This window comes from Pseudorca crassidens, chromosome 3 (genome assembly GCF_039906515.1).
Source record: "Pseudorca crassidens isolate mPseCra1 chromosome 3, mPseCra1.hap1, whole genome shotgun sequence".
Classification (NCBI taxonomy): domain Eukaryota; kingdom Metazoa; phylum Chordata; class Mammalia; order Artiodactyla; family Delphinidae; genus Pseudorca; species Pseudorca crassidens.
In genome coordinates, this window is record NC_090298.1 from 95,011,241 (window position 1) to 95,032,851 (window position 21,611).

A 21,611-nucleotide genomic window follows, 5' to 3' on the forward strand; every position below is an offset into this window, starting at 1 on the left:
CTGCCTTCAGGAAAAGCCTGACCTACCCTGTCCCCCACTCCTGTCCCCAGATGTGACCTGGCCCTCTGGCTCCAGCAGGACACCCACACAGAAAACAGTCCAACAGAAATACCTTGGCAAAGTCTGGCGTATTCTGTCTGGTGAGGAATGCCTGCAGAATGACTTCCAACCAGTCCAGTTCCTTTCCACCATCTTCCGCGGAGTGAGGTGACCGTGACTGTGAGGCTGTCCTGTCCCTCCTATAGGTCTCCGCAGCTAGTCTCCTGCGGCCCCCAGCTTGACCACACACGCTATACAGACAAAAGATCCATTTGCTCCAAAGTAACAACAAAGTCTGCAAAGACAGAAACCAAATTTATATGACACCCAGAGCATTTAGCATATTTATGTCAACACCTGTAGAGAGAGAAACGATAACACCACAGTTTTCCAAAAGCAAAGATGTAGGGGCTCCTTGATTCCTTGCTTGTATTTATGTATTTATCCAGGTTCCAAGAACAAAAAGTTAGTCTTTCGCAAACGTAAATTTAGAAAGTTCTAACAATATTTCAATCATATTTTTTCCCAAATTTCTATTGTCCTCAAAGTTTCTAAAAATACCAGGGTATCCAATAACACTTATTTATCTTCTACCTGACAAAGATTTGAAGGCTTCCCATGATTCACACGTTATAGGTGGTAGTTAACTACCGTATTTGTTGATGATGATGCGCATTTTGAATCTCTGATAAGTGCCTGTTGTCTGCCAGGGACAAAAAATGACCACTGTATAAGATGCCATAATGAGGAGGTGCATATTTTCAGAAGGAGGAGAAACTAAGCGCATCTCTCAGCTCTATAGTCGGCAGACACCCACCTGATCCCTGTGAAACAGGAGGGAGGGGGGCAGGGCACAACCCTTTGTGAATTACAGAGCTGTTGTGGATATGACGGAAACTAGTTAGAACCTACAAGACCCAAGGTGGTGGAAGATTCAACTCCCAGCAGACCTTGAGCCTCATTATACGCTCACTGTAATACATTAGCATATGTTAAAGGACATGCCCACCAGTGCCATGACAGCTCCATGGCCGACCATAAAAGGCCAAAAAGTAGGTGGTGACCTAATTGCTGGAAATCCCAGCCCCTTCCCTGAAATAGTTGGAATAATCCTCCTATGAAATCACCCAACCCATGAAAACTAACCGCCCTATATTTCGGGGTCTCTCGCCTTCTGAGATGGCCCACTTCTTACACTATTTGTGCTCTTTTGCTCATGATTTGGGTCTTTTCTGAGTTAGAAACCTAGGCGTTCATAGCAGTTTCTTGCCCCAGGGTCCTGGACTACAAGTCTATGAATCTGAACCTAGCTTGAAAGAAAATCCTTTTGACTCAGCATTCAGGTCACAGCAGCCAGGCTCTTAACCAACACCAGAAGCTGTATTACTTTATTTTTCTGTGAATCAAATTAATTCCAACTCTTGGCCAATATTCTACCGTACTGGTGGGAAACTCACTTTTAGGTTTTTATTGGAGGCAGCTCCTTCCCCCACTCAGGATTACACAAGAATTCAGGAAGCTTATGTGCCACTGAGAAAGTAAATACTTCTAGCCTTCAGTTTATCCTTGTAGTCACTGATAGTCTTATTGCTTAAAGCTGTATTGTCCCTGGAAAGATCCTGCTCCGTGCTAGTGATCAGAGTCTAGCCTTCCTAAGGGCACCATAGATCCACTCTTTTCAAAATACTCCCAGGGAATGGGGCACAAGCCCTTCAAAAAGGAACCATGTCCTTTTCCATTCAGCTACCATCCACAGTCCCCACCATACCCAACTCCTGAACATTCTCCATAGTCTCTTCAATCAGCTTAGACTTTAGGCTGTTGGGGAAAAAATAAAATAAAAAAGCCCAGGACAGGTTGTTCTGAAGTCACTTCTTTATCCCCTGAGGCAAGAGAACTCAAAGGCAGACACAGTCAGAAAAAAAAAAACCAAACTCAATGGCCCATATTCTTTCCGATTTCTGTAAAGTAGCAAAAATAAGACACAAATTATATTCTGAAAAAAAAAAATTGTCTTCCTACAACTCGATATAATACGAATTAGCTGGGCCCATTGAAGAGGACTCTGTCTTAGGGGCTGTCCAATGCCTCAAGAGTCTGTTATCTGGTAGTAGAACAAACACAAACAAATTCCTATAACCTAGAGCAGAATGTGGTAAATGCTATGCTGAAGAAAAACTAATCAGTTGATCTAAGGAAGAAATGAAAAATTTTATTTGAGCCAAATATGAGGATTATAACCTGGAAACAGCATCTCAGAAAGCTCAGAGAACTGTTCCACCCTTTAGAAGTGAAGGCACAGGGACTTCCCTGGTGGCACAGTGGTTAAGAATCCGCCTGCCAATGCAGGGGACACGGGTTCGAGCCCTGGTCCGGGAAGATCCCACATGCCGCGGAGCAACTAAGCCCGTGAGTCACAACTACTGAGCCTGCTTTCCAGAGGCCGTGAGCCACAACTACTGAGCCCGCGTGCCACACCTACTGAAGCCCATGCACTCCAGGGCCTGTGCTTCGCAACAAAAGAAGCCACAGCAATGAGAAGCACGCGCACCTCAAGGAGGAGTAGCCCCCGCTCACCACTAGAGAAAGCCCACATGCAGCAACGAAGACCCAACACAGCCAAAAGTAAGTAAATAAAATAAATAAATTTATTAAAAAAGAAAAGTGAAGGCACAGTTAGATAAGTTTTTTGAGACAGAGGGCTGTACTTTAAATGTTGTATTATCGAGTTTACACAATCCAGATCTAAGCCTCATTGTGGCCTCTTATAAGATCAAGAAGAAATGTTATCTTTTCAGTTGTCTTGTTGATGTTAGGAGAATGTTGCTCTTTATAGTTGAGCAGGCATTTCTGCCGACGGGGGAGGTTTGGCTGATACATAATGCAGATACACAATGCACAGTAGCCGGGAAAGAGGAGGCCAAAGGGCAGAGAAAATTCTTTCTGTTAAAATTTTGCTTGACTTGCCATAAAATGTGAACTTGATTTCACAGCTACAAGAAAGTGAAAATGAAATTCTATGGAAGCGCAAAGATGGAGAGATTCCCTCTCACTGGGGTACTTCTGAAGGAATTGGTATTTGAGCTGGGCCTGAGAGAAGGAAGAGTTACTGTTACCCTCAGAAGGGAGGGTACTGGGACAGACCTCATTTTAGGCAGGAGACAGGAAAACAAAGTCAGTGAGGTAGGAAAGTGTTATTTGGCCAGAGCGCAGGGAAGCCTAAGATCTGAATGGAAAATCTGGCTCAGCTTGGGAGGGGAAGGGGGCAGTTAGAGCAGGAGACGGGCAGGAGATATATGAGGTGTGGTCTCAGCAGGAGCTGGAATGCAGTTCTAACAGACTTATGCAGTCATATAGATTTAGGAATGAACATTAAGAGAAGGATTTGAGGGCTTCCCTGGTGGCGCAGTGGTTGGGAGTCCGCCTGCCAATGAACGGGACGCGGGTTCGTGCCCCGGTCCGGGAAGATCCCACATGCCGCAGAGCGGCTGGGCCCGTGAGCCATGGCCGCTGAGCCTGAGCGTCTGGAGCCTGTGCTCCTCAACAGGAGAGGCCACAACAGTGAGAGGCCCACGCACCACAAAAAAAAAAAAAAAAAGAGAAGGATTTGAGTAACTCACAACAGCAATGCCAAGACCCCAACTCCTCAGTCTGATTTTATACAGGCCGGGTAGGAGTGATGGGGTAGTGTTGCTGCTGGGAGAGCATGGTCTACCAACTCCTAATAAGCCCTGAAGAGAAATGCCTGATCCTACCTCTTAGTGACTTTCTGGTCACTTTAGAATATGACAGTTTTGACACCTTTTGTTTTCAACTTTAGGATTTAGCTAGATTCTGGGACAATGAAAAACGCCCACTTGCCTCCTATAACATAAAGCTGTACTTCTGGTGGAAAAATGTTATTCATGGGTTAGAACTGATGAAGGATATTTCCTTATTGGAGGTTTCCTTGGTTCCTTATGGTTTCACTCATAAATCTATCTGTAAATTCCTGTCTTTGGAGTGATGGGGTATGATACAAGTTTCATTAGTAAGTGAAAGAAAAACAGCTAGAATTGAATCGTTTAAATTAGTGTTATCATGGGTGAAAATGTGATGGTTGCTATGATCTTTCATTCATTCCTTCATTCATTAACTCAACAACTATCTGTTGACCTCCCAAGTAGTAAACACCTGTTGATTTTATCTGCCTAGCCTCTAGTCTCCCCTTTCCCCTTTCTTCTCATAACAGAATTCTGATTTCCCTTGGTGACCTTGCCCCCCACACTAATCCATTTCATTTGGTGGAACCGGTTCCATCCCTGACTCCAGAGACAAACAGATGACTCAGGCCAGGGCTGAGCTCATATCCTGCTGTCCATAGCGACTTGGTCAGGGATGGGAATATGAGGCAAATCAGAGCCCACATAGCTAAATCCATAAACGTCTATGGAAAGATTGTACCCTTATTCTGCCAAAATTGAAATGGACATCGTAAGCCTGGAGATACTGGGAATCACCTTACACCACAAGGGTAGACTTCAGAGTCAGGAGTGCGGAGAGCAAGGTAAGAGTCCTGAAAAGCTGTTTGAAGCTTTTGACTCCCTTGCCTGAGGACTCCCTGGACTTGACAGTTACATGAGCTCATTTTGTTCAAGTCAGTTGGGTCACATGTTGTCACTTGCAATTGAGTGAGTCCTAGTCAAAACAACCTCGAATACTGGTCTGGTGCCATGGGGTATAACTATGAACATAGTCCCAAAGATTATAACCTGTGCTCTTTCAAATAAGTAGGAATAAAGCACAGCTGGCTCCCAACCTTTGCTGACAGAATAATTAACTGGATCCACCTGGGGAAAATACAACTCTTTACTGTCCCGTTCAGCCTGAGTACCTCCTGAGTATTTATTTTTTAACTATGAAGTCAGGAACCAGTTGACAGATTTCAGACAGGAAAGCCACAGAATCACCATTGCGTTGTTAACTTTCTGTCCCTGCTTAATTGTTTTTCTCTTCTGCCAAAGGTCCAACGTGTCCCGGGCAGAACCAACATCTATTTTGGTTTTCCCGTTGCCTAGCAGTGTGTCCTTGGGTAAACTATTTTATCTACATCTGCCTACATGTCCCCATCTCTGAAATGGGGAGGGGAGAAATAACATCCCTGTCTCACTTTAAAGGATTTCTCTGAAGTGACAATAACATTTTTCTATATATGCAAAAATCCAATAACAGTGAAAGGATAAAAATGTATATTTAAACAGTCCAGGCAAACCTTGTCTTTATTTTGAATTGGCTGAATAGCCTTAGATATAGTGGTATATGCCGTCAAATATTTAGCAGACTCTCTTGAGGTAGAGAATTACATACTTTGATTTGTAGTATTGACAGATTGCCACAATGTAACTATTCCCATTATGGCCAATTTTAATCTACCAATCAGCTTGTGAGATTCCTCAATATCAGCTCCCACGGGGCTGTGTGAACCCGGCCCGGCACGATGCTGCTCTGGGACAGCAGTTAACCCTAACCTCACCTGCCTCATTTTCCTCACGTATCAAAAGATTTGTTTGACAATATGCTCGCTCAAGTACGTTTCATCTTCGTGATTCCATGCTGGCATTATATTTATCAGTTAGATGAATCCTGCATAGACTCATTATAATCATACTTTCATTCACTGAAAGGTGCGTCATAGTGATCTATTGCTGTAACGACACTTTTTTTCTTATGACATGTCCAGGAGGGCTCTTGGCATGGAAGGCTAATCAATGTTCAATTGCATTAGATTACTTTCTAGCTCTATATTTCTCCCCTTCATGTGCAAGGAATTTTTCTGGTTGCACTTTTAGGTAAATATACATGCCACTGCATCATATGATATACAGATTTAAATATGTCAAGCAGATGACCGTCTCCTTGTATAAGTATATCCCTCAGACTACTGACTTAGGCTTAAGTCAGTGCTCAAAATCACATTCAGCAGATCTCAGTCTCTGAGATTCTTTACATCTCTTTGTGAATTACTTAAGAAATAAACAAAATGCCCCTCATTAAGCAACCTGAGGCATGTTTTCAAATAGCACATAAAGCCATCACATCCTCAATCATTCAAAAAGGTCAGTGACAAAAGCAAACAAAAACCAAATGTCAGGAACGCATCAGCTTTCATATGGAGCATGGGCAGAATCCTAAATTGATCATTAGTTGTCTCACGAACACAGGGCTTTCCTATTTGTGATAAGTAATCTCTGTGAGTGTCAAGCTTCTGACAGTTGGAGGCTTCAAGAGAACACATTTGACCAATGAATAGGTGGAAGTGGCTGAATTGAAGTGATGACATCAGGTGACAGCTTCTGCACTCAAGTGGTCCTCTCCGGCCAGGGCAGCTTGCCATGACCTTCCACTATTACCTCATTTTTGGGGGCTGAGTTATCTTGGTCATTTTGTAATAAAGACATGTCAACTGATATTTGTGAAATGACGTCACATACATGGTTATTCATTGCAGAATTGTTTGTAACTGTTGAAGGTTGGAAATCACGTCAAAGTCCATCAATAGAGGACTGGTGGACTAAACTATGATACATTCATACAGTGTAATACCACGCAGCCAGCCGTCAGTACAAAAGAATGAGTTAACTGTATTCAGATATGGAAAGATCTTATAAGTGCACCATATGGACTTTAGAATGCTACCCTGTGTAAACAATGGGGAAAAGTAAATGAGGAAACACAAGAGAGTGGTAATATAGGTTAGGTTACATGGAGAGAGGAAAACTGAGAGCCTGGGGATTGGATGAAAAGGGTACTTTTCACCACAATGCCTTTCATATCGTTTGTATTCTCTATGATAGGAAGTCTTATCTATTCCAGCACACACACACACACACACACACACACACACACACACTTTTCTCACACATACACTTTCTTTAAAGAAATAACTTATTGTGGGAAAATACACGTTTACTATTTTAATTATTCATAAATGCCCAATTCAGTCATATCAGACACATTCACGATGCTGTGTACCCACCATCACTATCTATACCCAAATCATTTTCTTCAACCCCAACAGAAACTCTGGACCTGTTAAACCGTAACTCCCATTTCCCCCTACCCCTTAGCCTCTAGTAACCTCTAGGCTACCTTTTTTTCTCTACGAATTGGCCTTTTCTGCATATCTTGTATAAGTGGAATCATATATTATTTGTCCTTCCGTGTCTGGCTTATTTCAGTATCCCACATACACTTTTCAAGAAAACATCTATCAACTAGGTAAAGTTGTGAAAGTCTGCAATGTCTTTAGAGAGAACTGACCTTGTGAAATGTGTAGATATGTCTCAGACGAGGTTGCACCAGCGTCTGCTGATTCCTAGAAACCTCACTGTAACTTTTAAAAGGTTAGCTAGTAGCCCAGCTTGCTAACACCTTCCTTGCTCAGAAAATGAAGTGAAATAGCCACCATTTGCCACGAGCCTTGGGAAAGCCTCACACATGGCAGAGCTCTTTAGTTGGGGCCTAAAGGCCTTCACGGGGTTCAGGAATCTTTTCTGAAATTGTATGCAAATTTGTTGTGTGTGGGCCTTTCTGGAGAGTTCTTTAGCATTTGAGATTTCTAAGTGGTTGCAGTCAGAAAAAAAAAAAAAAGACTAAGCACATTACTAAATGTAATGCTGTCCCTTCCCATGAAACACAGGTAACAGGCCTTCATTCATCAACCAGTTTGTCCAAGTATATGGTTAATGAACCCACACCAAAAGATAAGCCTCTGACATGAGCCTAGCACATGGCACCATGAAGCTTCTGACTTCTGACCAATAGAGCTGTAGGAAAATAAGTTTGTGGTAGTGTTACAGCAGCCGTAGAAAACCAGTACAGTACCTAATTCACAAGGAAGTTTTCTGGAATTCAGTTTGTTAGTACATCTAAGCAACTTGTAACAATGCCTAGTATATTGTAAGTACTCAGTAAATGTTCACATCCTTCTCAAAGGTGAGAGGAAGCACAGGTATAATGATGTAAATAATTCTATGACATGGTATAAACACCACAATCAATGGCCTAACCAGAACCATCTTCAAAGGACTTTACTTTCTAATTAAGTTCCCAGAGATAATAAATTCCAAGATTACGACAGATATTCCTAAGAAAATTGCCTAAAGTGGGGGCAGCAAACTCAAATGCACATGTGGGCTTTGTAGGTAACATGAATAAGGGAAACAGGCAAGCTGGGGATTGCAGCAGATCAGGGAGGCGGCCCCGTCCAAGGGGCAGATCCCAGCCCCATTAAGTGATAGCAGTGAAAACGCAATGCAGGTTCAGTCTTGCCAGATACTTCAAAGTCCATTCCTTCTTCTGTGAAATCTCTGGTTTTTAACTGTTGGAATCCAATTCATATTTAAACACATACAGACCTCACACACAATTTTCAGGCTAAATTGATTGTCTATGAGCTGCCCTAGGGCCAGAGACCCTCGGGTTGGTATCTCTGGCCAGTTAGTGAACACATATAAAAGCCCCAAAAGGTAAGCTCCTTTTTTTTTTTTTTTTGCGGTACGCGGGCCTCTCACTGTTGTGGCCTCTCCCGTTGCAGAGCACAGGCTCTGGAAGTGCAGGCTCAGCAGCCATGGCTCACAGGCCCAGCCGCTCTGCGGCATGTGGGATCTTCCCGGACTGGGGCACGAACCCGTGTCCCCTGCATTGGCAGGCGGACTCTCAACCACTGCACCACCAGGGAAGCCCAGTAAGCTCCTTTTGAATGCAGTTTTTGGCCTTCTTATATTCTTACATCATAAAAGCATCTTTTGCAGTGCTTTTGGTAGTCTGCATGAACCTAAGAAGCCGTGAATTATATGAAATTCTCATGTGAAAGAGAAAGACAACTTCAAATTATGTTCAAATCCACTTTTATTAAAATTATTTGGCAATTCTGGCAGCAGTACAAAGTCTTTGACCACTGGACACATTAGACATGAGTTTAGAATTTTGGTTTGTTGTGGGTTTGGGTACCTGTATTTTTCTAAATCTTCTGCCCTTCATTTCATTACCAAATGGCAAAGTGCCTTAAGTTTCTCTATCTACAATACCCTATTATTTATAGAACAGGAATTTGTAAAATAAGATTGAAAAAATAAAATGCACAGATTCAAAAACTTCTCTTCAAATATTAAGAACATACAAAGTATAATGAAGACATCTACATTTAGTCCTCCAAGTAACAAGGTGAGTGGTTTCATGTCGTTTTTATTTATTGCTAATTATAGTTCAGAGACCAGTGTTTCCAAAAACTATAAAAACCTTCATCCACATTCCCAGTATAGTTCCAATGGGTTTAGAGGGTAAAATGAGTGGAGCACTTGATTTGGCCTTTAAAATCACAAGCCTTTTTATCTTTAGTGGGATTTTTTTCTTCTACAGTAGCTCAGGGCACTATTTGCTTACTTAATGCCTTATAATTAGCATCTGCCTTATAGTAGATCTAAGTATTGGCCTTGTAAAGTATATTACTGGACAGCAAATGGAAGGAGGGCTTCCTGTCCAAGGCAAAACTTTCACCGGACCTTAAAGTAAAACCTCAGAGGGTCTGGGGCTCCTTAGTTGTTCTCCAGTGATCCTGAAGTTGTCTGTAAGAAAGAAAAAAAGAAAGCTGTGTAAGAATCTTTACATGAGGCATTTCTGCTTGTTCTAAGTAGTCCTGCTTTTCTGGCAGTATAGGAAAATCCACTGCACGGCAATGGAGCCCTGTTGTTTCCTTCCTGCGATAAGAGTATCTCTTGGGGCTCGTAATGCAGGAAATAAGCAGAGCAATCACTTGAGAAAATTCTGCCCTAGCTTCTTTCAAAGGCTGTACTTTCATAAGACTGATAAGGATGTTCAGTCTTTGTTTTCATGCATTGTGTATTTCTGGGCATTCCCATGACTAACTAAAGACCATTCCCCCAAATGGCCAATTTATTTCAGTGATAGAAGATCGCCACACCATATTATTGTTGGTTGCCATCACTACTCAAAGACAAAGCGACTTGGCAATCAAAACAGGCAAGTTTCTTTATTTATTATTATCAGAATAGGGTCTCAACTTTGCAAAGGTTAACTATGTAAGTTATTTGTGTTATCTCAGCAAACTGGAACTATGAACATTAAGTCATAGTAGTAGCAGTTTTATCAATATAGTTCTCACTCTATTTCCCTAATAAATGAAGAGAAAATATTTTCTTTAGGAATAAGCATACAGTTTGAAATTTTGAATAAGCAATTCTTTGCATCTAATTTAAGTATTATTTTATAAATTGAAAATACAGTCTCCAAAGTTAAAGAAAATAATAGAATGGGCCTTTTCTCCAAGTTAAGACTTATCTCAAGAATACTTAAAAATACTTAAAACTTAAGATATTTAAATAATACCTAGAACAAAAAAGCAATGCATCAGTGTAATGCTGCCAACCCACAAAGCATTTAAACACAGGAGAGAGAAATTATACTTACAAATGGAGTCCTGATTCCAAATTTGCTATGGAATGTCATGGTGACTTTGTTTTTATGTCCTGTTCTTTGATCAAAGGCATGGCACGTATCAAAAGGCGGACTGTACAAGTGAAGGCTCACGGCAGGTTCTGTATGGCTAATATTCTCTACTCGATGTAAGCCAATGGAATCTAAACAATATTGAAGAGGGATGGGTAGATGAAGGAGCTTAGATGCTAGCTGTAGGTAAAAATCTGGTCAATTGCCCAAGATCCTAAATCAACTGATACATATGAATTATTAAAAGTTAGTTAGAATTGAACTTCCAGTTAAAAATAGTAAATGACACGCATTCTGCTTTCTCCTAAAAACTTCCCTACAACTGCAGTAAAAGAATAAAAAAGACATCAACATACAAAGATAAAAGAAAAAATTTTTTTATTAAAGTTAAAAAAAAAATCTTTAAAAATTTGAAAGCTTAGAAGTAGACGGATGGCTTTGCAGAGGAGAGAAAGCTAAATCCTCAGCCACCCTTGGAGATGGCCAAGAAATAACCTGATTTATATCCTGAAACTAACAAACAGCTCAGGAACTGGCAGCACATGTACTTTCTGAAATGAAGGTGAACATGGGCTATAAATACAAGAACTGGTTGAAGCCTATTTAAGTTTCGTCACAAAGCTTTTTCACCACCTCACCTTCCCTCCATCCCTGGTAGAAATCAGAGATCTATTCTCTAGAAAGAGTACAACAGATAAACTCAGGACTGGTGGATACCTGGTGAAAAACAGGTGACTTAAGTGAAAATTTACACACTGAGTGGTAAGATCTCCACTTTCTTCATCACATGGCTGCCAGAATGCTGCCAGACAGGAATTTCTTCTCCAGGCAGGAGATGGGAAGCAGCTTCTCTGAGAATCTGATCAGCTCAAGAAAAAAGTCCTGAGGATATCACCACTGATTGTTCCTCAAGGAAAAGATTTACCAGACGATCCTAGAGCGAAGTCCAGTTAACAAACACCATCCATGTTTGAAAGCTACCAATTAACTTTTTTGTCTCTGGTTTTTAAATATTAGCACATAGTCAAGGCCATCACACATGTGAGCAGAGCCTCTAGTATAAAAGAGGCCAGAGCAACCTGAAAAAAAGGCAACATGAAATAGACACTACTCAAGAGAAGCCTTAAAAAAACAAAACCAAAAACTTATCATTAATATCTTCACAGAGCTAAGAGGAAGGGAATTCCCTAGCAGGCCAGTGGTTAGGATTTGGAGCTTTTACTGCTATGGCATGGGTTCAATCCCTGGTCAGGGAACTAAGATCCCTGCAAGCCACACAGCGTGGCCAAAAAAAAAGAAAAAAAAAAAAAAAAAAGAGATGAGGAAAATACTATATAAAAAGGACTAGAGAATAAAAAGAGGTTTTAGAAATATAAAGATGATAGCAGAAATAAAAATCTGAATAGAGGGGTTGGAAGAAAAAGCTGACAAAGACTCAAAGAACAAAGGGCCAAAGATAGAACATAGGAAAGATTAAAAAAAAACCCCAAAACCCCATAAAACTAGAGGGCTAGTTCAGGAGGTTTAATATCTGATCAACAGTAGTTTCAGAAACAGAACAACAACAACAAAATCAAAGAAACAACTTGAGAATAGTTTCTTGAATTGAAGGACATGAATTTCTAGATTGTAAGAACCTACTGAGCTTCCACCACAATGAGTGTCATGAAACAAACTGCATCACTGTGATACTGGGGACAGAGAAAAGACACCCAAAGAGAAGTCCCCAAAAGTTTCTAGAGAGAAAAAATAGGATTCATACATAGTAAGATTCAAAAATCAGAATGATACCAGGCTTTGAACAAGAAGAATGGAAACTGAAAGACAAAAGATTACCTTCATAGTTCTGAGAGAAAATGACTGCCACGTCATGATTTCATATCCAGCTAAATTATCTATCAAGTTGCAAGGGTTGTATATAGAGATTTTTAGATATCAGAGGTCTCAGAAATTTACTTTCCATGAACCCTTTCTCATAGGGCCGTTGGAGGATATGTTCCACCAAAACAAGGCCACGAACCTAAGACAAAGCAGACGAGACCAGGAAACAAGGGAATAAGCACCAGGAGAGAATAAAGGGAAAGCCTGGATGATGTGAGGGGACCACAGGATGAGCCCTAGCCAACCAATCCACACTGAAGGAAGTCAAAAGGCCTGGGGGAGACGCCTTCAAGAAGATCAAAATAAACAAAATACTTGATTTTTATAACTATGTTGATAAGAAATTTATATAGTAAGGAGAGAGTTGGAAGATTAATCAAGGAAGGAATTCAGTGTATTAGTGTAGTTAGTATAGGCACCTAATTTGGCCTTATGCTTTACGATCTAGCTCCATGAACTTGCACGACAAAGAAGAGCAAAGCCCAGAAGCAGACGACTTTGGTTCTATTCCCAGCTAGACTGACTACCATTGAACAACTCAGAACTTCTTGGATCTTCTGTCTTCGTCATTTAAAAAAATGGGGCCTGGGCTTCCCTGGTGGCGCAGTGGTTGAGAGTCCGCCTGCCGATGCAGGGGACACGGGTTCGTGCCCCGGTCTGGGAAGATCCCACATGCTGCGGAGCGGCTGGGCCCGTGAGCCATGGCTGATGAGCCTGCGCGTCCGGAGCCTGTGCTCCGCAATGGGAGAGGCCACAACAGTGAGAGGCCCGTGTACCGCAAAAAAAACAAAAACAAAAACAAAAAATGGGGCCTAATGCTCAGATCTGCAAACTCTTTGATTCTATAGCCTATTGCTTTTATAATACACTGGCTTGCTTTTGAACAAAAGCTAAACATTCTGAAGAACTGACTGCCCTTTATACAAATAATTTTTTTTCCTCCAATTGCACCTCCAATAGACCACCCAATGCAAGCAAAGATTCCACAAAAACAAGTCACCCATCCTTTAGAAGTCCCCAAAGCTCACGTCTGATCCCTAAATGTTAGTAATCCCAGCATTATTATTATGTCTTTGCCTCCTTTTCCTTTATGCCAATGATGTACTACTCTCTGTCACAGTAATATCGGACTTTTCTTGGTGATACTTAGGGATGCCAGCTTGGTTGAGGCAATGTTCACCTTCTGCCTATTACAATAAGTAATTTGATCTCCTTGCCCCACTCTCCCTTTCTTCCACCCTATGACGCATATTGCTACTGGATTAATCAAGATATTCCCGAACAAAATTCTGCTGGCCAAAGAAAGTTTTTACTTTAAGCTAGTCTTGGAGGCTAAGGCCCTGATCTTACTTTACTCTCCTACTACTCCTATCCAAGCCCATTGATCTTCCCCTCTGGCTAGACCGTTCTTGCATAGTCTTCATTCTTTGCAACGTTTGAATGAACAACGTTCTTTGAACATGGGTTGTGCCTTCACCCATGTTCTCTCTTGTACTTGAAACACCTTTCCCCCCTAATCACTAACCACATCTAGCCCTCCTCCTGCATCTGTAAAACATCAAAGGTTACAAGTTGGTGGCTTTTGAGTAATGCATCTACAGAAATATTTCGCCTGTCCTATCGAGTATTTTACTGATTGGCAAAATTTCCCTTAACAATCAGAATTTCCCACCTCTATGGAAAAAGAAGTCAGGACGATCTCACTGGAGCTGGGTGACCACGTTGTCCCTTTAGACAGGGCATTTGCACACCAGTTCCCACAGCCCAGTTCTGGCCTGCATCACTCACTCACTTTACCTGCTTGGCTCCTATAGACTTTTACATTGAAGACCCTTAAAAAAAAAATCTTAGGTGTTCTCCAAGATCTAATGTAGCTTTATAATGACTCTATGACTCTAGCTGAAAGTTATTACTCTGAAAGGCTTTTGGCTTGTGAGCAGTACCAGCAATCTTGTTCTTAGAAATCTGGTGTGCCTGCTATATACAGCAACCCTCAAATAAGAGTCTCCTACCATCTGAGAAACTAACTCCTTTGTTATGTGAATGGGGGAAAAACTTCCTATACAATCTGACTTCTGTAACTGACTTGCATTCTTAAACTAACTGAACAAATTTAGGCCAAGTATCAAGGCCAATACTGAACGTTAAGATCTGAGAAGAAAGAACCTGCTTTGCCAGAAAAACCTCTGTAATATTTTATTTTATATAAGTGGGATAGCATCCCAACTAAGACTGTGGGCTTTGGCATCAAATTCTTTGGGTTCAAATCCTGAGTGACCTTGGACAGGTTATTTAATCTTCCTATGTGTTGGCAATTTCATCTGTAAATGGGAATAATATAAAAAGTTATCTCAGGACTTTCCTGGTGGTACAGTGGTTAAGAATCCGCCTACCAATGCAGGGGACACGGATTCGATCCCTGGTAGGGGAAGATCCCACGTGCCTCAGAGCAACTAAGCCCGTGCACCACCAACTACTGAGCCCATGTGCCTAGAGCCCGTGCTCCACAATAAGAGAAGCCACCACAATGAGAAGCCCACTCGCCGCAACTAGAGAAAGCTCGCACATAGCAACGAAGACCCAACGCAGCCAAAAATAAATTAATTAATTATAAAAAAAGTTATCTCATGGAAGCTTTAAGGAGCTTTTTGGAAAGTTACTAAGTCCTTTAGGAACACAGATGTTAATCACTGCCTCTACTGAAGAGCATTTGGCTCTCCCACACCACATTTAGAAGAAAGAATGAATTCTTTGTAAGAGATCTAGCAATCATTGCTAAATAATGTGCTTCAAAAAGTTTCTCTTGAGAATACTCTTTTTAAAGTAAGCTGTATGCACTTTAGTAAAACAGGGACTAGCTAGCATTCTTAATCAGTTCCGGAACATTTCTTTACATTTTCTAATGAAAGACTAACACTTCCAACTTGGCCTCACGCCTTTATTAAAAGACTCTACTTATGTAAATTCATGTTCGATTCTAACTGTCCTAAGACTTGGTAGGTAAATGACTCTTCGGTGGACACTAACCTGCATGCATATGTTTTTAATAAGTGATTCCAATCCACACGCAAAGCTTTAAAAAGACAAAACCCACTGCTTTTAGATCACTTCCTAAGCAGATGAAATCATGACTCCACGATCCAGGTTCTATTGCACACATATAAGCAAGCAATATTTCAAGTGGGAGTTCAAGGTTTTTCCCACTTGTTGTTAGAAAAATTGGATGTTACCGTTGATGTAGGCACACTGGTTTTCCCTCAAGATTCTTTCAGACTTCTTGATCATCTCATTGGATTTTTTGTCAGGCCAGGCAAATAATGTCTCCTTTAGATTTCCCTGCAGCATCTTCAGAAAGCAGTGGGAGTCAGTGTGATCGTGGATACTGCTATATATACACAAAATGACAACTAAACTCAGTAGATGGTCCAGAACCCACACTTGTAACAATCTGTCCAGAGCTTACAGCTGCCAACTGTCAATAGGACGTCTCCCAGGCCAATATCCATTTCAGCTGGAGTTTTAAATGTCGTCAATTTATAATTCAACATTGTTCAGGGCAAAGTAATAAAATACTATGTCTTCCATATCAATGCATATAAGGGGTACAGTTTTGACCCATACCCTTACAGAAGAACAATTCATCTTTTTAAACCTTGTTGTAATACTCCTTTGATAACAGAAACACAAAACCAGTAATCATTTATCTTCTCCAAAATATAGCTTTTAATAACTCAATTAAGCTGGGCTAGAACTTGACTTAAAAACTACATTACAGAAATTTTAGAGTGGATAAAAATCCTTTATCTGTAACTGCATCACATTGAGAAGATCACATAACAGTGTTTTTTCCCCAGGCTTTTTCTTTTTTCTCCTTCCTCTGGGGGACAAAAGGTATGCACATGTGTGTTAGCAGCCGAAAATTATACTATAAAGCATATGAAATGTTAATATTTTATACATTTAGAGTATCCTATCTGTGATTACCTCCCAATATTGATGGGAGAAAAAAAGCAAATTGGATCTGAGGAAAGAATTTATTCCTATAATCTTAAATAGTATTTAAGTTTATTACGTAGTATTAGCTATAGGGTTGATTAAAAAATATGAACCTGCAATTACAACATGCTATATGCTATAGCATGTATTTCATATGTTGAATTCTGTTACCCCGTATATGTATCATGAGAACTTGTTTTCTAATTCACAGAGCCTTGTTCTACTCCTGACATATAATCTGCTTTCAAGAAATATTGAGAGAATGAAAACAACCTCATTCTATATGAGTAAGTAAATGCACTCTATAGACCTAACTTTCCAAAATCTTGTAAATTCATGTTTACTTTTTCCCACCAAAAATGGGTCTGGATTATTGGCTTTTTTTTTTTTTTTTTTACCATTCTCAAGAGACTGAGAAGGATCTGCTTAAAGAGGTAACAATACTTGACTGGTAGTAAGACTTGCAAATGTATAAACTAAGGAAAAATTAAGGGACCAAGTTTCAAGAATTGGTATTAGTCTAAGTTGTCTTATCTTCTGTATACAGAAAATAAACAATTAGCTTGAAGTAGAAAGAAATTTTCTGAATTTGTGATTTGCTTTTCTAGCTCCAAATCTGGATGCTTTGGTCTTTGGTCCGACAATTGTTTACACACTTCAAAGCACCACAAAGGTCAAGTTTTAGCACAACTTCATAGAAAGTTTAACTCCACAGAACACAGAGAGAATAATTAAGCTGGTTACTTACCTCCACCTCCTTTGATTTACTACTCATTTTGGGGGAAGGTCTGTCATAATACATGGTATATGCTAAACCCCTCACGCTAATTCCCATGAGAATTTTTGCTGGGATTAGGGGACATTGTGAACAAATAATTACAACATGCGATTTGTTAGTGCTCACAAGGCACGTGGCCAGCCTGGCACTGTACTTTTCACATGCTGGAATAAACACTGAATAAATATCTGAATGAATAGTTGTATTACCTGCCATGTCCTTCGCCCCAACATAGAATCATGAGATTAAATTTTCCATTTCCTTGATCCACAAGATTTCGGGTATATCTGAAAAGAATGTTTTCAGAAGTTTGAATTTGGTCGATGAGACAAATGGAAAAATAAGTGTGTCATATAGTATCATTCATTTACAAATGCTAATATTTTTACCTAGAAGCAACTGTAAATGTGGTTGTCTAATTAGAAATCGAGCACAAATGAAAGCAGGTATTTTTTCACAGTTCATTTAGACATTTTTGTATTTTGAATCACTGTGTTTATAGCTGCTCAGTTCTAATTAATGGCACGAAAAAGGTAAGAGAAAAAAATTAAATTCCTTGAGTCTCCATGTGACAGCCTCAAACTGATAAAAAGAATAAAAATTTCTCACACAAAGCATTTTCAAAGGGCACTACTGCTCTAGGCAAGAATGTTGGCTATTGTCTTTTTTCCCCCTCCCTGTAGCTAAACCAGAATTTGAGAAACAAGTTTCCATTAAATAGCTGTTCTAGAATTCTCCTTAGTTTTACTAGAGTCCAGACACAAGCGACATCCACGTTCAAAAGCATCATGATGAAACGTCCTCCACAAATAGAGCGGGCGTTGACCTAAGTACCAGAACAAAAGCGACTACACTTGGGAAGTAAAATAACACTCTAAACCTTTTACAATGAGGAGAAATTAGTAATTAGCCCCCAGAAATCCCAAACCAAAACAACCACATCCACACCATCCCCCACCCCCTCCAAAAAATCAACTTTAAAGTTTCTATTGGTCCCACAGGTACTCTTGACACCATCTAATTAACAAAGTTCGATAATTATACATTTAGACTAATTTTTTTTAAACTTTTTATTGGAGCATAGTTGCTTTACAATGCTGTGTTAGTTTCTACTGTACAGCAAAGTGGATCAGCTATACGTATACATATATCCCCTCTTTTTGGATTTCCTTCCCATTTAGGTCACCACAGAGCATTGAGTAGAGTTCCCTGTGTTATACAGTAGGTTCTCATTAGTTATCTATTTTATACATGGTAGTGTATATATGTCAATCCCAATCTCCCAGTTCATCCCCCCTGCCTCCCGGCCCTTTCCCCCTTGGTATCCAGACGTTTGATCTCTACGATAGACTAATTTTTAAGGAAAGGAATCTTTATCCCTTTTGTTTGCTCACATGGTCATCTGTTCACTTATGTCCCACATGCCCCTTGCTCCCCTATGCTGGAGGCCAGGTGCTGGCAGAGTAGGGTCACTGAGAGAGTTGATTAGTAAGTGCTTTTTAGATATCAGTTATCCTTACTTTGGAGCCCTTTCAAGGACCTAGCAGGCAGCTGTGCACACAGCCTTTAATTCACAGTAAATGGTTCCTGTACCAGGGATCCTACTTTTCCCTCCTCCAGCCCTAGGGTCTTGCTTCTCTGGGGCTTCTTCCAGACAATTTTCTGCTTGGCCCCCAGTGGAACATATTTTGTCTTGATTCTTCTGCACTGGCCTTCCCAAGGTCAGAGATCAGATTCCTTCACAGTACTAGGACACTTATTACATGCGCAAAATACTACCACATTGATTTCTGCTCTCCCATCTCCCTCCCTCCCTACTCCAACTGCCCGCCTAGGAATGCACCCATTATTTTACTGAGCTGTGCTTCAGAAACCCGTGGAACAGGTCAATCCCAAGGTTTCAAGTGGTTTAGAGCTTGTCAATCAAGATAAATTCAAGGCCCCTGGAAATGCCCTTGTTCTATAGATTAAAAGTCCATACAGCATACCCTGCTTAATTAATTTCACTTGGTCAGTAATAAATCTAGGCAGGAGAAAACTATTATGGCCACCTTGTGTCTACAGGGGGTTTAGCAGTGGTTTAGAGTGTGGGCTCTAGAATAATGCTAATTTGAATCCTGGAGCCGCTAAGGAACATTAGTATGACCTTGTGCAGGTAATCCAAACTTTTCATTGCCTACTATTTCTCACCTGTAAAACAGGGATAAGAAAGGTACCTATCTCAGAGCTGTTGTGAGGTTAGCAGTTAATACATGTGTCAAGTGATTGTAAGGGTACTAGAGCCTATAACAAGCCCTCAATTACTTGGAGCTAATGGCAAAATTACTCTGGTAGCTTTATGGGCAGCCACAGAAGGATAGGAACCAAAGGAATTTCCTAGAACCACTTGCAAGTGGAAAATAGGATCCTAAGTATTCACTTTTCTATTTCAGTTCCTAAAGTACAACTGAAACAGCCCTTGGCGACAAAACTTTACCAAACACACTGTATATGCTGACGTAAAGTGACTAACTGAAACGGCTTCAGGCTTCAAAGGAAAGCTTCATCTTTTCTTATTCTTCTCTTTCAACTATGCTCCTTTCCCTGACCTCATCACAACCAACCATTAAGACTGAAGCGCTGGTTACCCTTCGGAAAAGAAACCCTCATTCTTCAGGGTGATTAAATTTTACTTCTCTCTCCAGAGGATTGGTAGACTGTTTCATTTTTTATTTAATCTCCAAGCCAAGGCATCTCACTCAAGCACCTCTGAGGAGCAGGGGTCTCCAATTTACATTCCAGACCCTCAGATCTAAGGACAAGGAAAAGCATATTGCTTGGGGGCTGAAAGAAAAGCACTCGTTTATTTCGAGAACCTGACAGTGGGTTTAAATAAACCCCCAGCCCGGGGAGTCCAACTGGTTTGGGAGAGGGGGCATCATAAACTGAAAAACAGCAGCTGACAACCCCAAGTCGTTATTTTGTATTAACAAAAATGCTTGCTGGCAGACGCCTGCTTGCAAGCGACCGAGGGAGAAGTGATGGAGAATTGGTGTCGTTTAACTGCGTCCTCCACCGTCACCCTTTTCTCCGGACCGCTGTTGGAGTGCTCTCCTGAGAACACGCCGGTTAGTCCAGACAGCCAGAGTCTGAGGGCATCCAGCCACCGGGGTCTCCCCGCATCTCCTCCGTGTTCTAGGCTAGCGACGGCTCCGCTTGCGGGGCGGGGGGGTGCGGGTGGCAGAAGGAGTGGCCGTTCGGAAGCCGAGGGATTGATCAACAAGAAAAGGAACAGAAAACTTGCACCGCTCGGTGGCCTCCCCTCTGGGAGCCTGACGCAGTCTCCTGCCAGTGGGACACGCCTTCGGCCCAAAGCACCGAACGCCCGCCCCGGTGTTCGCGGGCGAGGAGGCGCGGCGCTGGGGTGCGGGAGACGGCCGGGAGCACTGGGAGAGTAGGCGCTGCGGGCGCCGGGCGGCCCGCGCTCTTCGGGAGTCAAGACCCGCTCCCCACAAGCCCGCGCCGGCGCCCGCTCGGACTCAAGGGTCGGCGCCGGAGAGTCTCGGCGATCAGGGCGAAAGCACGCTCACCTATACTGGTCGAACTTGGCGTACACTGCCCACTCGGCGGGGCTGCTCTCGTAGGCTTCCAAGACGGCCTGCACCTCCTCCACATTGACCTCCTCGCCGGCGAAGAGCTGGTGCAGGATGCGGATCAGATCGGCCAGGGTGCGTGGCTTTAGCACCTCGGTCCGCTCCATCCCTTGCGGACTGGCGGCGCGCGTCTCGCTGCTGGGCTGCGACGGAGGAGCTGAGTGAGCCGAGGAGCCGGGGGTGAAAGTTCCTAGCTGCTAGCCAGACAGTTACACACAGCCACGAAGCCCCCAAATGCACGAGTGCCACAGCGTAAAGAAACCCCCGCCAAGATACCCACCGTGGCGGATCAGAGTACGGGCCGCGCACACAAATCTGGACCAAACCTGCTAGGTTCAGCCTCCCCGGGCCCTTTTTAAGCTCTCGGAGTCACCGGGAATGTACCAACGTCCCTCGGAGGGTGGGGAGAAGCGGGGAGCGACCTGAGAAGGGTGGCGGAGGCGGCGAGAGCGTGCGGGAAAGGCCCACGCACACGGCCCCGGCTCCTTCGGCACCCCGGCCCTAGCGGAACCCTTCTCTCCCGGGTCCCGGTGCTCGCGGTGGGCTGCGCGCAATCTCTCCCCCACCGTAACATACCGTCTTTCGGCCGCCCATCCCAACCCCTCTTCCCCCCTCCCCCGCTCCCTGAGGCTCCTCTGTGCTGCCTTGGTTTGCGACGCTAGGACGTCGACAGAAGGGGTCTGGAGAAGGGGCGCAGTACGCTGAGGAAGGACACGGACGCTTCCTTCCAAATGGAGCCGAGGGATTGATTTTGAACAGTTTACAAAGGCTGAGTATGT

The 21,611-nt window shown here is 42.3% G+C and overlaps 1 protein-coding gene across 3 annotated transcripts; it reads right to left on the reverse strand.

Moving 5' to 3' along the window:
- Positions 1 to 8,910: 8,910 nt before the first annotated feature.
- Positions 8,911 to 21,315, reverse strand: CDO1 (cysteine dioxygenase type 1). Of its 3 annotated transcripts, none has more exons than XM_067731483.1 (6): positions 21,113 to 21,315; positions 20,770 to 20,970; positions 17,410 to 17,487; positions 15,657 to 15,811; positions 10,507 to 10,676; positions 8,911 to 9,644 (listed from the first exon to the last, which is right to left on the reverse strand). In XM_067731483.1, the coding sequence occupies exons 2-6, from the start codon at positions 20,937 to 20,939 to the stop codon at positions 9,615 to 9,617; spliced, it is 603 nt and encodes a 200-aa protein (XP_067587584.1). In that variant the 5' UTR covers positions 20,940 to 20,970; positions 21,113 to 21,315; the 3' UTR covers positions 8,911 to 9,614. The 3 variants fall into 3 exon arrangements, with proteins under 3 accessions (XP_067587584.1, XP_067587583.1, XP_067587582.1); XM_067731482.1 differs by having other exon boundaries at positions 20,770 to 20,989; XM_067731481.1 differs by having other exon boundaries at positions 20,770 to 20,975; positions 21,113 to 21,314.
- Positions 21,316 to 21,611: the final 296 nt, after the last annotated feature.